This window comes from Microtus ochrogaster (genome assembly GCF_000317375.1).
Source record: "Microtus ochrogaster isolate Prairie Vole_2 chromosome 14 unlocalized genomic scaffold, MicOch1.0 chr14_random_1, whole genome shotgun sequence".
Taxonomy (NCBI): Eukaryota; Metazoa; Chordata; class Mammalia; order Rodentia; family Cricetidae; genus Microtus; species Microtus ochrogaster.
This window is the reverse complement of record NW_004949096.1, coordinates 28569149-28583157: the sequence shown is the minus strand read 5'-3', so window position 1 is coordinate 28583157 and position 14009 is coordinate 28569149. Positions and strand designations below refer to the sequence as shown.

The window sequence follows — 14009 nt, the reverse complement described above, 5'->3', positions numbered from 1 at the left end:
ACCCCCTCCACCCCCGTGTGTAGGAGAACCCTGATGCTGTTCTCTCAGCAGTAAAGCACGGAGCGCTGCCGACAGGCTGTCTTCCCACTGCTTGCTGCCCAGTACTCACCAAGCGGTAGAGCTGCACTGCCTGGCGCACATTCCCCTGGAGCTCGGCCACAAGCTGTTCACATTGCTGCAGGCTCAAGGCCAGTTCTGAAGGACAAACACCAGTGAGGTCCAGCTGCTCGTTCAGGCATCCCAACTCGGGGCTCTCAGAGCAGTGCTGTAATCCCCGCCAGCCCACAGGCCCTGCCATTTGCCCATTCTCTTCCAACACCTTTCCTGACACCACACAGACAGAGCTTAGAGGAAAAGCCAGCCCCAGAATACGGAACACATTAAAGGGTTGAGTGGATCATAGGGAGATCATGGAGGGTGGCAGGAGTGTCACACCACCAGGAGTGTGACTTATAGACCGAGACAGGAACAGACAGGACGGAGAACGCCAAAGGCTGGATGCACACGCATGAGATGGAGTCAGAAAGCGGCCAACAGAGACAGGAAGAAGATAGGATGAGAGATGAGACTGGGGAGCTGTGCACACCTGAGTCCTGGCTCAGGGCTGCCCCTGGCCTGGTGCATTCCATGGGGTTAGGAGTCTTCTCAGGGGATGGGGGCTGCAAGCTCTCAGGGTCTTGGAGGAGGTTGCTGACCAGCAGTTGCTGGGCACAGGGGTGGTTGGGGCCAGGATGAGTCTGGTACTCTGTCCTAGGTTTAGGAGTGGTACCCTCCCCTAGACAGGCCCGCCTTTCCAATGTAGTGTGAGCCTTTCCTAGGCTCGTCAGGGATCTGGATTGTTCTGCTTCATTATGGACTCGGCCCTTGGATACAGGTGAGAATGTGGTCAAGGTAGGACGGTCAGGCAGTGGTTTGGGGATGTCCAGGACAAGATGAGCCCGGCTAGGCAGAGCTAGCTTGTTGAGTGGTGAGGTTCGCATTGGTGCAGGAGCTTGAGGTTCAGCTGCCAGGCCCGGGTTCTCCCCAACAGAAATGCTACGAGCTAGCTTGGCTGCAGAACTGGTGGTGGGGTTCTGGCAGGAGTGGGACTGAGGTGGGGAGCTATCAGCTTGTGGCAGGGATCCTAAGCTACCCTGGATCTCCAACTCTCGGAAGAGCAGTGGACGTGATGAAGGCACCTCATCTGCACAGAAGACAGGGACAGATGCAGGTCACGTTGTGGGGAAGGTGTGCCAAATGCTAGGGCTCAATCCCTAGTTGCTACTTTCCCCTTGAACATGACCACTCCAAGGGACATGTAGTGACAAGCACAGAGATACACCAGGGCCACACTGGGCCCTCCTTCCTCCAGCATGCCTACATCCATGGCCGTATTCCCCACAGCCTGGAGCGGAGCACACCAGATTACTTACCCTGTGGTATGAGACTGTGCACAGACTGGGCTTTCTGGAGTCCAGCTAAGGAGCGGGCTGGAGCCATTTTCTTGGGGGCCCAGGAGTTATCCAGGTTGTTACGCCGTCGTGGTAACAGCACAGGAGCCACCTGCTGGGGGCCGGAGTTCCCAGAAGAGGGTTCCATTTCTGGGGGTGCTCCTGGGGGAGTGGCACCACTGCCTTTCAGCTGGTCATCAGATACCTGTGACACCTGGTCAGATCTTGGTATCAGGACCAAGCTTGAGGAGGATAAAGATGGTTCCCTACAGGGAAAAAGGGTTTAGAATGGGTCCAGAGAAGGCTCAGTGTTTTCCTCCCTCTAAAATTGCCTGATGCTCTCACAGACAGAGAGGCACCAGGAGAGTACAATCACAAAGCAAGACAGGGTTTGGGTGAAGCCACTAGTTCCAAAGCTAGGAGCACTTTGTACCCTTAGGGAGAGGACGGAAGGCCCCAGGCTAGCAGAACCATGTGGGGTATACCTGAGGGGGGAGGTCTGCACTTGCAGCAGAAACCGTGATGAGATGCTCCGAGACTCTGTCCTTTCTAGGACCCGTGCTGGACCCCCTGCAGGAGGCACAGAAACCATGAACTGAGTCAGAAGTTAAGTTCTTGCCTCAGGTCTTGCCTCTTCTTAGAAACCTAAGGCAGTGCCCTCCATACCCTCCCTTTCAGGTAGGCATGGAAGGGAGGCGGGCAGACTCCACTGACTGAAGGATGGCCCACTGACCACACCTGGAGCAGACCCATTGGCCAAAGTCTCAAAGTGTTGTTTTAGAAACTGCTCCTGGTCCGGCGTATGAGGGCTGCCTTCTTGTAACCCACAGAGGTCAGTGCCTCCCTCCTCTTCTTCTTCATCACCCTCCGCTGGCTCTTCAAGGTCTGAGGAGATGCCATCCACACTTAGGGGCTCTGTGCTCTCAGAGTCTGGATGTGGGGGAGGGGAGAGGCATCCGACTGTACCCATCTGTCACAGGTGCCCCCGCCCCCGCTTCAGTCAGTCGTCCCGTCCTCACACCTTACCTTCATTGGGGTGCTCAGGACTGGAGAGCCGGCTGCTGCTGTAACCCACAGAGCACGCACTGTCGGGACTGTGCTTTTCCGAGCCCCTGATGCCTGAGTAGACTCTTCCTAGGGAGCCTCTGCTTGGAGCCTGCACCTGGAACGCACTGCCAGGAAGGCAGCAAAGACAAGGAAAAACAGTAAGCCGGGGTCCACTGAGGTGGCAGGCAAACCCTTAGGGCCTGGAGGCCAACCATTGCCTAACTGAAAAAACTCAGAGGGCTTCATGGCCTTACGTGCTCGGGCCAGGGCACAACCCTTGCCTGGTATCCATGGTGGGGCTGTCACTGGGCTCCGGGTAGACAATACCCTCTTCAGTGGGTGAAGGCTCCAGATCTTGGGCAAAGACGCCTTCTTCTTGTGACAACAGCTGAATAATGTGGGGGCAGGAGCAGGGCTGGGAAGCCTGAAGCCGAGGGGTCTTTTCCTTCTGGAAACACAAAGAAAGGGGTACCTATGAGGGCTGCTGATGCGAGAAGAGACTGTTGGGAGGAGGCAGTGTTGGCAAGGATTTGGTGAACACCAATTCTGAGGAAGCAGAGTACTCCAGCTCTGGGAAGAGGCAGCAGAAGCCAGGCTGGGCTCTGGCTGGAGAAAGCCAGCTCACCTGGACAGCACATGAGAGCTCGGGGGCCTGCGGACCATGCTTCCCAGAACCAGATGGGGACACAGCCAGTGAGTCCTGGCTTGGGCCTCGAGGGCTTGGGGCCAAGGTCTCCAGCTGTCTCAAGTCCAGCATGGAACGAACACTCAGCTCCACACCTGGCTGAGCCCAGCGCCCTCTTCTTTTGGGTCCTGTGTTGGCTACAGGGGTTGAGCCCAGGAACTCCATGGTCTCTTGCTCCTGGTGATTGTAGGTGAAAAAGGAGTAATAATTAGAATCACACTATCAATAAATAAACATATATGTACATATAGTCTGCATGCCCAGCACCTTCCATTACTAGTTCATTTCATCTTTACAGCAAGGCTACAGAGAAGGCCACACCATTATCCCAGGTCTTAGAAGGGACGGAACCACAGCACAGATTTCAGTGACTAGCCCAAGCTCATGGAGGACAATAAGTGGCCTGCAAGCCAGGCTGTCTTTAGAGTACATGCTCTGAGCTGCATTCTAGACAGGATATCTAAAATAGGAACCCTTCTAGTTTCTACCTCTATCTGGTGTCTTATTTAGAGCTAGGGTTCTAAATAATCCTGTTCTCTGAAGACACCCATCAGAACCCTGAATCTCTTCACAGCAGTAAGGACAAACCAACAACAAAGAACTGAGGCCTGGCATGGCCAGAGAGTACCAGATTCTACATCACCAATGGAGTGCTAGACTCAAAATCCCAACTTGGAACATGCAAGGGCTGGGCTGCTTTAGGGTTTGCTGAAAAGATCTCGCCCTCTCTGCCACTCTGCAACAGTCACAGCCACCGATCTTGTAGCCTTTCCCTCTGACTGTTCTGAACTGACCTCCTCACTGGGGTCTGCAGAACTATAGTGTCCCTAGTCTTCCACTTGCTGGACCCTTGCTTTCCTGGACTTTCGTCCCAACCATGTGACTCAGCACGTTTCTACTCCCCAGCACATGCTGCGTGTCTGTTACTGTTGCTTTGCTCTGTTCAAGCAGAGTGTGGAGGTGCAGACCTTTAATCCTAGCACTCAGAGGCAAAGGCCCTGTGGATCTCAATGAGCTCCAGGCCAGCCAGGCAGACACTTGCTCTAGAACAGCTAGTCATCTGATACAAGAAGGAAGACTGGTGCTCCCTCAGCCCTCATCCCAGACTAGACATAAGGCCTTCTTTGGAGACAGACTGGAACATGTGGGCAGATTTGATACCCAAATGCCTCATGAGACGCAAGGGACTCAAGAGGCTACCCCTTCACTTCCAGTGACCTTGGAAGCACATTTCAGAGATGGCCACTTACCCGACTCATTTCCCAGTGGGACAGGCTTCGGAGCAAGGCTGGACTCGAGACAGAGGCTAGACAGAAACAGGCAGTCAGAAGTGTTTCCCACCTACCCACCTCTGGGACCAGGAGCCCACAGCATCCCCTTCCCCGTGTGATCACTGTGATGGCCCAGTTTCCTTAGCCTGTGGTCCAGATGGGGCTCATCTAGCCACTACACCAGCTGTGCCATCTGCCTCATCCCTGACTGCCACAAACCTGGCTCTTTCTTGGTACTCTTTCCAAGAACGGGTAGAGCTGGCAGTTCTTCTTCTTCAGTCCCCTCATCTTCCCCCTCCTTGTCACTGTCTGAGGAAAGAGCTGGTCCAGGAGGGGGAGCCACTGGAGCCTGGTGCCTGAGTTCAAGACCAGAACATGGGAGAGGGCTCGTGCATGAGAAAGAAGGTCTAGGGAGACACAGGAGCTGCTCAATACCAGGTTCTAAGCGGGGAGGAACAGGGACAGTACACCAAATGATGTGGACAATGGGCAGAGCCAGTCTTTGTGCCACTTACTGCTTGGGTCCAGAAGCCCTTTGGGGAGAGGTTGGTCCTTGCTGCTTGGCCCCTCGCTGACGCTGGCGCAACTCAGCCAGGCGCTGCCTCATGCTGATGGTCATCTCAGAGCTCAGGCGCCAGACAAATATACAGCTGGGGGGAGCCACAGCATGTGTGAGAACTCTGGAGGCAGCGACGCCAGTCTTCCCCAATTCCCATGAATTGGTAAAGAGATCCAAGCCACCCTCCACTGCCAGGTCAGGCTCCGCCAAGAACTATCCCTATTTAGACCCACTTCCCAGAGACATCATGAGCTCACCTGTCCCCTGACACAGAGATGAGATGTTTGCAGTCGTTGCTAAATTTCATGCCAGTGACAATCTCTGTGAAGAGTAAAGAATATGGTCTCTGAACTGCCATGGAAGCCTAACCAAATCCCTGCCTGTTCTACAGTGAAGATGGGCACTGACTGCAGGGCAGGGCAGGCTCTAGCCACACTTAGGGGCCTTTGCTCTAAGAGTCTGGATGGGAAGGGGAAAATACCAACCACACTGTCCCCTTCTGCCAGCAGGGCTTCCTACCATTGCTTTAGTCAACCGTTTCCTCCCAGGGCAGATGGGCAGTCACAGGGTGGCAAATAGACAAGGGAACAAAGTAGAATTCTGGATGGGGAGGTGAGTGCTGCACTTACCTGAGTGACCAAACATAGTGGCCACACACTCGCCTGAGGAGAAGTCAAAAATGGAGAGGTTCTTATCAGAACAGCTGGTGGCAATGTAGATCCCTGAGGGGTCTGTCTGCACCTGGGAAGACACACAGGGAAAAAGTGGGGAAGCCACGCCCTCTTCATTCAGTACCTCTCTCTCCCGGAGCCTGGCCCTTACCTTAATCAGAGTGCCGTCCTCACCCTGAGAGCCTTTAAACAGCTTTTTCTGCTTCCCGCTGCTGATGTTAAAGATGCTGTGGAGGAAGGACCACTCACATTAGGTGGGGTACAGCACAGGTGGCACAGACCTAGCGTTCACCTCCTGTTCTGGGAGACCCTCTTGACCACGCAAGGGCTACTCTCTCAGGTAAAGCATGGCACTTTGTTGCCTCAAAGAGGGTCAAAGGCCCAGACAAAAGGACAAATATGGGGACAGAGCTGCATGAAAGAATGTGGCCCCAAAGTCTGAGAAGTGGAGGCCAGAAAAATGACCCAGTGGGTAAGGCCAGGCCTGATGACTTAAGTTTGATCTTCAGGACCCATGTCCTCTGATGTCCACATACTCACTGTGGTATGTGCACACCCTTCCCTGCCGCCCCACACAAAATAAATAAATTAAAAATGAGTTTTTGAAAAAGTCTGAAAAGGGAATGCCCACCGAATATTTCGGTCTTGGCAGCCGATGGCCGTGTACTTCCAGCTGGGCTCCACATCCATGTCATAGAGGGTTGTCTTCCGTACCACGTGGTGTGTTCGCGTAAACTGTACTCCTTCTCCAGACTGCAGCAGGGAGGACGTGGGCAGGCCACACCCAATGCGTCACCAGGTCACAGAGCTTGCGTTGACTCCCTTCACCTCTTGTAACCTGAGACCCTCTTGCCACCCCTGCCCTGTCAGGGACACCCAGTGGCCTTACCTTCTGTGCAGTTCGGAAGTAAATGCTCTTGTCTGCACCACAGCTGATCATGCGCACTTGCCCATCACTAGCTATGGGGGACAGGGACGTGGATGCTTCCATCATATGAAGGCAGCCTTTCTTCTGCCTTCCCTTACTTCCCCCAATCTAGCTACTCTACGTGGTGGACCAACCAATTAAAACAGAATGTATTCCACTAACCCTATGTCCTCACCCTCAGCCCAGCCTGTCTGACTCAGACTCTGTATTCTACCCGTCTTCCCACCTAGCCTCACAACTCCCAGGTACTTTCCAATACCTTCCCCTGCCCCTACCAGCAGACAAGGTGGTAGGTGGAGGGATGTACAGCCTCTGTTTCCCAGGCCCCACCTGCAAACTTGACGGCAGTAATGGAGGATGAATGCTCGTCCAGAGTCTGCTGTAGACTGTACTCCCGCCCAGCATCCAGCACATGGATCAGACGGTCCCGGCTTGCTGACGCCAGCAGCTTCAAACCTGGAGTTGGAAGAACCCCATCAGCTCACATGAGCAGACTCTTAATGATGCCCAGTAAAGAGCCCCAAGGAGATGGCGTCTCATAGCTGTATAACCATGGAACAGGGACAGGGCTACCCTGTGGTAGTTAGTTTGAAAGAAAATGGCTCCAATTAGGAGGTGTGGCTTTGTTGGAGTACGTGTGGCCTTCTTGGAGGAAGTGTGTCTCTGTGGGGTTGGGCCGTAAGGTTGCTTTTGCTCAAGCTTCACTTAGTGTGACACTCAGACCACTTCCTATTACTGCCAAGATGTAGAACTCTCAGCTACCTCTCCAGCACCATGTCTGCCTGCATGCCCCCATGTCCCACCATGATAATGGACTGAACCTCCGAACTGTAAGAGTTGCCGTGATCATGGTGTCACTTCACAGCAACAGAAACCCTGACTAAGACATACTCTTTTCTCTTAAAGTCCCACAAACACAGAATGATCCAAAAGATTACAGGACTCAAGATAATCAGGAGCCAAGACAGTTCTAAATGGCATTGGCAGGAGGTGCCCTGTGCCAGAGCTAGACCTTACCTGTGTCTGGCTTAGAGTACTCCAGGCACAGGATCTCAGAATCATGGGCTTCCACCTTGAGCATCTCACTCAGGGACTGCAGTTCATGTACCCTGCAAGGATGAGAAGTCACTGTCAGGCTGCAAAGGGAGGGACCTCCTTCTGTTACATCCTTCTCCACCTTTAAAAAAATACCTTAAAGCTTAAAGAAAATTTTAGATAGTACAAATGTTCTATATTTCTCTTGTCCAGTTTTCTTAATTAATATGTATAACAACAGCACATTATAAGAGGCAGGGCATTTGTGATTAATTAAATATCATTCCTGTGTCACCATTTTTCCCATGGTCCTTACAAGAATCCAAATGGCATTTAATTATCACTCCTCTTTAGTTTCCTATAGTCTGTGATAGTTTCTCCATCTTTCCTTACTTTCATGACCTTGACATTTTTGAGGAACACTGACAGTTACTCTGTTGTATGTACCTCATTTAACTCATGAGTGACCTGAGTTATATGCATTTTTTTTTAAGAACACCACAGAAACATAAAAAAAAAATCATGTCCTTCTTAGAACACTGTGCCATGGGTTTCCTCATGCTGCACATGGCTGTTAACCATGCCCACTTGCTGAGACTTCTTTTCCTGAGCTTCCCACCGTAAGCTCATTCTTTCCCTTTTGGGGAATAAATATTCTGTTCCTGAGTGTTTGGGGGGAAACACCCCTCCTAAAGCACTGTCCTTGAGGACCCAACTACCCCAGCCACAATGGGAGACAACCAGTACCGAGCCCAGAACTGACATTACCTAAGCGTCCCCATGCGGTCTCCTGAAGCCAGGTGTTGTCCGTTGGGGCTGATACACACAGAACGGATGCCTACTCGGGGGTCCATCAGGGACCCATCAGCTTTGTCTCCTCCAGGCAGCTCAGTGTCCAGCAGAGGCTGAGTGTTCCCGTCCACATAGATAATCTTAATGAGATCCTAGGGAGGGAGGAAGACATGGGTGAGGCAATCCCAGCAGGACAGCTGCAATACCAAGGACTGCTGGGTAAAGATCAGCCCTTGGCTCACAGGGCCCAGCCAAACAAAAACTGAATGATCAAGATTGGGGAAGCTGGTTCCTGAAAACAAGGTCAAAATCTGTAGGCATGGAGGGCACTGAATACGAAACAGGGGCCCAAGCCTCTGGCTCACATTGCTGAGGATGTTTCGGTGTAGGGTAGAGCCATGTACTCCAGAGCTCTCTGTGTTCCACAGGCGGATGGTGTTGTCTGAGGAGCAGGTAATAAAGGAACTGGGGGGCAGACAGGCCTGATTGCTGTCCTTTACCTCGGGGTAGACCTGAAGGGATAGAGTGGAAGAGTTAGGCTCCATTTGGGGGACAGTTTTGCCTATTCAAGGAGATGGAAATGGGAATGAAATCCAAGACAGAACACTAAGACTTCTCCAGACACCTGACGTGTAAGGAGACAAGGTATACAACATACACAGTGAGAAAAAGCCCTGGAACCTAGCGCCCTCTATGTGCCATAATATCTCAGTTACATTACATTGTTTCATTTCATTGTTACAACAATTGCATGGATTGGGTACATCATTTTACAGTTAAGAAATCTGGGGCTTGGTTAAGTTCAGTAACTCATCCAAGATCCCTGAGCCCAGGGTGAGGCAAACCTCAGGCTAGGCAGAGGCACACAAGAAGAAGCTGATATGCATAGACACTGACATTCAAACTCTAGCCCCAGGGTCCATGACAGGGAAGCTACTGAACCCGAAAGCTGTTCTTGGTGCTCTCTGTCCTCTATTCTCACGATGCTACTCCAGCAGACCTATCCCACATACCTCCACACTCCAGACACAGGAGGAATGATACAGAGCTGAATACACCTTGCCCACTTTCTTGGGGTCTCTCACGTCCCAAACATAGATGCTGTGGTCGTTGTACACACACGATAGCCACTGATTAGTTGGATCAAAAGTCAAGGCAATGGTATCTGGGTACCTAGCATTGGCCCCTCCAGAGAAAAGGCGACTGTAGGAGAGAGAACCGAGAGTTACAAGAAAGGGATGGAACACAGGACAGTGTCCCCAAACCTACAGATCTGGAAGTAGATTTGAGAAGACAAAAGCAGTCCTAGAGATAGCACCCACAAGCTGACCCAACACCAGCTGCTGAGCACTGAGTTTTCTAGAAGAACATTAATGAGTTCATAGGCCATGAATATCAGATGAGGCAATTCTGTGGTAACAATAGGGCACAATGGGCACAAATTTAGATGGTTCTATAAACATCTCTGCACAGATCAAAACAACATCATCATACAAATCACAAAAATGAGGCTGGGGATATAGCCTGGTGGCAGAGTACTTGTCTAACAAGCAAGGCCCTGGCTATTCCCTCCAGCACCTCAAAATCATCGTCATCATCACCATCGTCATCTACTGAGAGCACATGCCTAACCATAAAGTCACCAAACATCACTCTTTCCCTTTCAGCATGATTGGTGGCTGCGTCTTTATCCCAGTGCTTAAAGATAATCAAGGTGACCAATTGTAAAATTGACCCCATTTCCTTGTATCATCCAACTAGCAGCTTCAATCCCTTCAGTCATTCCTAAGACCACCCTCGACGAACCAGATTGATAACAGCTCTTCCCGCACTCACTAACTGAGCCACTCTGTCGTCCTTCATAGTATGCAGTCTCCTTGGTCCTGACAAAGACCAAGAAACCCAGATTTCTTTGTCTACAAAGGTGTTCCAGGTGATCGTTAAGCATCGACACATTTTTCATTCTGTTCCCTGAAGTACTGACTAAAATTCTGAATGGAACTGTGGGCCCCACTTAGCTCACCTGGCCTCAGTGATGCTGGCAATGTCTGTTCCCAGGGCATGGGGTCTGGGTAGGGTACTGAGGAAGTGCAGGTTGGAGGGGTTGAAAAGGCGCACTGTGCCATCGGCACAGCCACAGAAGATGTATTCTTGGCTCACAGAGATGCAGTGGGCCACAGTGGTCTGTGGGCAGAGTAGCACAAGTCAGTAACATCACCTTCCTATTTAGCCTTGTTTGATCATTGCCACGCCCTCTGCAGCAGTTACTTATAAAGGAGAGACAGGCCAAGGCAGGGGCAGCCCCTCAGTTATTATCCAGGATGCCCTCCCTCCAGCAGCATGTGCCCATAAGGCCGATAGCCCTGTACAGTTGGGAAGTGGGGTGAAAATCGGGGACTCTTCTAGGCATCATAGGGGCCAAGATGCTAAGGTAGGAAAATCCCAGAAAGGAGAAAAAACAGCTGAGAAAGAGAGGAAGACCTAGGAGCACTTACTGTGATGCTGTCAGTGTTCTGAGCACAAGAGGAAAGCAGGGGAGAGAGATGAGAAAGAACAAGAGGAGGCAGTCATACAGGTCATGGGACCAGCCCTGGGTCTCCTGGAAATCCAGCCCCTCTGGCATGCACGGAGGCCCAGCCCCAGGTCTAGAGCCCCAAGGCCAGTTATCCCCTAATTTGAGATATAACTGAACCCTGTCCTGGAGCCAGAGTTACTTACTCTTAGCTCCACCCATTTGTCCAGAAGCCTGCGGTCGCTGAACTCGCACAGCAGCCCGGACGATGTGATACAGAAGGTGCTATCAGCCTTCTTCCCGCGGCCACAGGCCACATCCGTGAACAGGTTGTTCCGCAGTTCCCCCAGCAGCCCCGAACGGCCCAGCAGGGGCACAGTGGCATTCACCTGGGGAGATATGCCATTACATCCATCTACCCCTGGAAATGAGGTGCTCAGGAGGAGAGGACAAGCACAAGCTCCCCTACTCTCTAAGACTACTCCTCAGCCCAGGCAGAGCAGGCCCGTCCAGAACTCGTGACTGGTAAGCAGCCACGGGCAGCTAGCTGGAGCAGTATCCAGGGGGCGGAGTCTGTCCTCACCTTTGAGGTCTTACTGTCATCAAGGTACCAGAATTTGATGTGCCTGTTGCCTGCGGTGACAAAGTAGCTGCAGTCTTCAGAAAAGGACACTGCTGTCACCCGACTAGATACTTTGTTGGAGGCCACAACTATGTTTTTCTGGAGGAAACGTTAAAAGAAGAATCAAAGCTCTGACCCTGGGGACTAAGGTGGGCTGTGAGAATGGAGAAGAGCTAGCCAGAATTTCTACTTGAGAAACAAAACAATTTTCTAGTATTTACTGGTCAGAAAAAAAAAAGACAAGCAAATCCTTTTCTAAATGAATTCAAAGGTTTAACTCCTCAGGAGTATGGGAAAACACAAAGCCAGCCCCTTTAGCCCCTTGGTACCCAGTGACTAGTTTCTACTTCAAATTCTGTTCAGGAATGAGATGGAATCAGTGAAACAAATGAAGTTGCTCAAGTCAGCAGTTCCCTGACTACCCACACACACCAGAACCCCAGGAGGATGCCAAGGCCACCCCACCCAGCCACTCACCTTCCAGGCCCACACGTTGACAATCATATCATGTTGGTAACCCACAGACACGATGTACTTGGCACTAGGGGAGAAGGCCACACAAGCCACGCCATACTTATGCTCTTGTAGTTCTGCTACCTGGCTACGTTCAGCCACATCCCAAACCCGCACGGCAGGCATGTGCCCACTCTGTAGAAAGCAAGAATATGCGTGAGTGAGAGCTATGGGAAGGTGCTGTGTAGCCTCCTTGGGCTTTCGCCTCCTCGGCTTCTAAACATTGCTTCTGCAGTGGGTCTCTGCACAACAGCAAAGATCAAGACAAAGGCACAGAAGACACACAATAAACATATGGGGACACTTATGAGGACAAGACTAGCTCAGGCCTCTGTGTCTGAATGACTCTGGTAAGCAGCCAGGCCTACGAAGGAGCACTGTCTACAACTCTGTCTCCTGGTAAGACCAAGGGCTGTGTTCCTGGTGTGCCCAGCAGGGGGCACCTGGAGATAAGAAATAGTTCAGGGTGGTTTTCAAAATGTGACTTTAGCCATACCACCCTGTTAGAAGCTACAGTGAGAGAGATGGCTTCAGCATGGAAAGGCATTGGACACCAAGCCTGATGACCTGAGTGAGATTTCCATGCTCCCTTCCCCACACAAAAAAATGAGTACGTATTTTTTGTTTTGTTTTGCTTTTAAAAGAAAAGCTACCTGGGGAATCCTGGGTTACAGAATCATACAACTTTGGAGCAGGGGCCCAGCTGTGAGCACTTTAGAAAGCCCTCACAGTGACTCTGATCACACTAAGCTTAAGAACAACTCCTGAAGACACGACAGAAGCCAGGGGGATGGCACCCTAAGTGGACATAGGATTGTTGCCTGTTCCTCACTCACCTCTCCAGTGACCAAGTACTTGCCATCAGGGGAGAAGGCGAGGGCAGTAATGGTTTTCCTACAAGAAATAGGGCAAGCTTGGTTGGACCTAGGAAACTAAGCCCCCATTCCCACACTCCTTCCCTCCTTCCTGTGTAGTTTCCAAAGGCAAGGCCAAAAGGCTGCGGGGCACTTCCTATCTGGCCTCAAGGGCAAACCTTGTCCCAAGCCCCTGGAGGCCACGCCCACATACCTGGAACTATTGAGGATGTGCTGTTGTTTGTGTTTCCGGGGACTGAACAGCACAACCACGCACCTGAGAAAATGAGTGAGACGTGAGGCTTAGCTCCGGACCACAGCTCCTCCAAGAGCCCACCTGCCACTGCTGGTCACCCAGCAGAGGGAACAGATCAATCAAACTCTGAGAGTCTTCATCCAAAGGGTCTATCTCAGCAGCTTCAGGTGGAAGCCCATTCACCAGGACCCTAAGTACCAGCCCCATCTCTGATCACACCCACAAAGGACAGCAGGGATACTTCCCACAACCTTCAAACACACCCCAAAGAAAGAACACAAGATGGAAGAATAAGTGTGATTTGATCAGCTCAGGCCTCAGCTTGCAACCAGTTCTCAGGCTTAGAGCCATGTCTTAATCATTGTTATAGATGGTGTGTCTCCACCTATTGAATAAGAAAGACCGTGGGGCTAGGCAAGGCACCAGAACTGTAGGGAGGCCTAATAAACTGGAGGTGGAGGGAGCAGAGATAGCCTGAGAGGGCCTGGGAATGACTTGAGAATGCTGCAGAGCTTCTGGCTGAGCCAAAGAACGCCTGGGTTTCAGGGCCTCAGCAGGGCTTTCTGACCACCAGACCAAGGCAAATGGAGATTCTACACCCATTTCAGGAAGGAAAAAAAAAAGGGTTGTGACTACCTTTCCACCCAGGGAACAGGGCTTCCAGAAGGGACCAGATCCAGACTGACTGCTCAGAGGCAGATCTGGGGAGGGGAGCTGCAGCAATATGCCAGAGGCCAAGAGTCAGACTGTGTTCTCAGCAGGCCCCTTGGTGGTAAGCAGGCCCTAGCCTGTTGTCCAGCTGTCTAACCTCTTGGCACTGGAGTAGCTGACAGG

At 51.7% G+C, this 14009-nt stretch overlaps 1 protein-coding gene across 3 annotated transcripts in view; it reads right to left on the bottom strand.

The window, feature by feature from the left end:
• Positions 1 to 14009, bottom strand: part of Mapkbp1 (mitogen-activated protein kinase binding protein 1) — a 56004-nt gene that overhangs the window by 2737 nt on the left and 39258 nt on the right. The window contains exons 3-30 of one of the 3 annotated variants that reach the window (XM_026787709.1): positions 13134 to 13196; positions 12902 to 12959; positions 12030 to 12200; positions 11514 to 11651; positions 11137 to 11319; positions 10914 to 10931; positions 10442 to 10602; positions 9432 to 9621; positions 8784 to 8930; positions 8395 to 8570; positions 7609 to 7700; positions 6922 to 7047; positions 6553 to 6623; positions 6295 to 6416; positions 5815 to 5890; positions 5622 to 5733; positions 5250 to 5313; positions 4949 to 5083; positions 4653 to 4789; positions 4413 to 4468; positions 3103 to 3339; positions 2759 to 2925; positions 2457 to 2602; positions 2169 to 2360; positions 1916 to 2000; positions 1413 to 1696; positions 587 to 1183; positions 110 to 195 (exon numbers count right to left, since the gene is read on the bottom strand). In XM_026787709.1, coding sequence (XP_026643510.1) covers positions 110 to 195; positions 587 to 1183; positions 1413 to 1696; positions 1916 to 2000; positions 2169 to 2360; positions 2457 to 2602; positions 2759 to 2925; positions 3103 to 3339; positions 4413 to 4468; positions 4653 to 4789; positions 4949 to 5083; positions 5250 to 5313; positions 5622 to 5733; positions 5815 to 5890; positions 6295 to 6416; positions 6553 to 6623; positions 6922 to 7047; positions 7609 to 7700; positions 8395 to 8570; positions 8784 to 8930; positions 9432 to 9621; positions 10442 to 10602; positions 10914 to 10931; positions 11137 to 11319; positions 11514 to 11651; positions 12030 to 12200; positions 12902 to 12959; positions 13134 to 13196 — 4090 coding nt within the window. The remainder of the gene's footprint in view (positions 1 to 109; positions 196 to 586; positions 1184 to 1412; positions 1697 to 1915; positions 2001 to 2168; positions 2361 to 2456; positions 2603 to 2758; positions 2926 to 3102; positions 3340 to 4412; positions 4469 to 4652; positions 4790 to 4948; positions 5084 to 5249; positions 5314 to 5621; positions 5734 to 5814; positions 5891 to 6294; positions 6417 to 6552; positions 6624 to 6921; positions 7048 to 7608; positions 7701 to 8394; positions 8571 to 8783; positions 8931 to 9431; positions 9622 to 10441; positions 10603 to 10913; positions 10932 to 11136; positions 11320 to 11513; positions 11652 to 12029; positions 12201 to 12901; positions 12960 to 13133; positions 13197 to 14009) is intronic. The other 2 variants (XM_026787710.1, XM_005364289.2) reach the window with 2 other exon arrangements.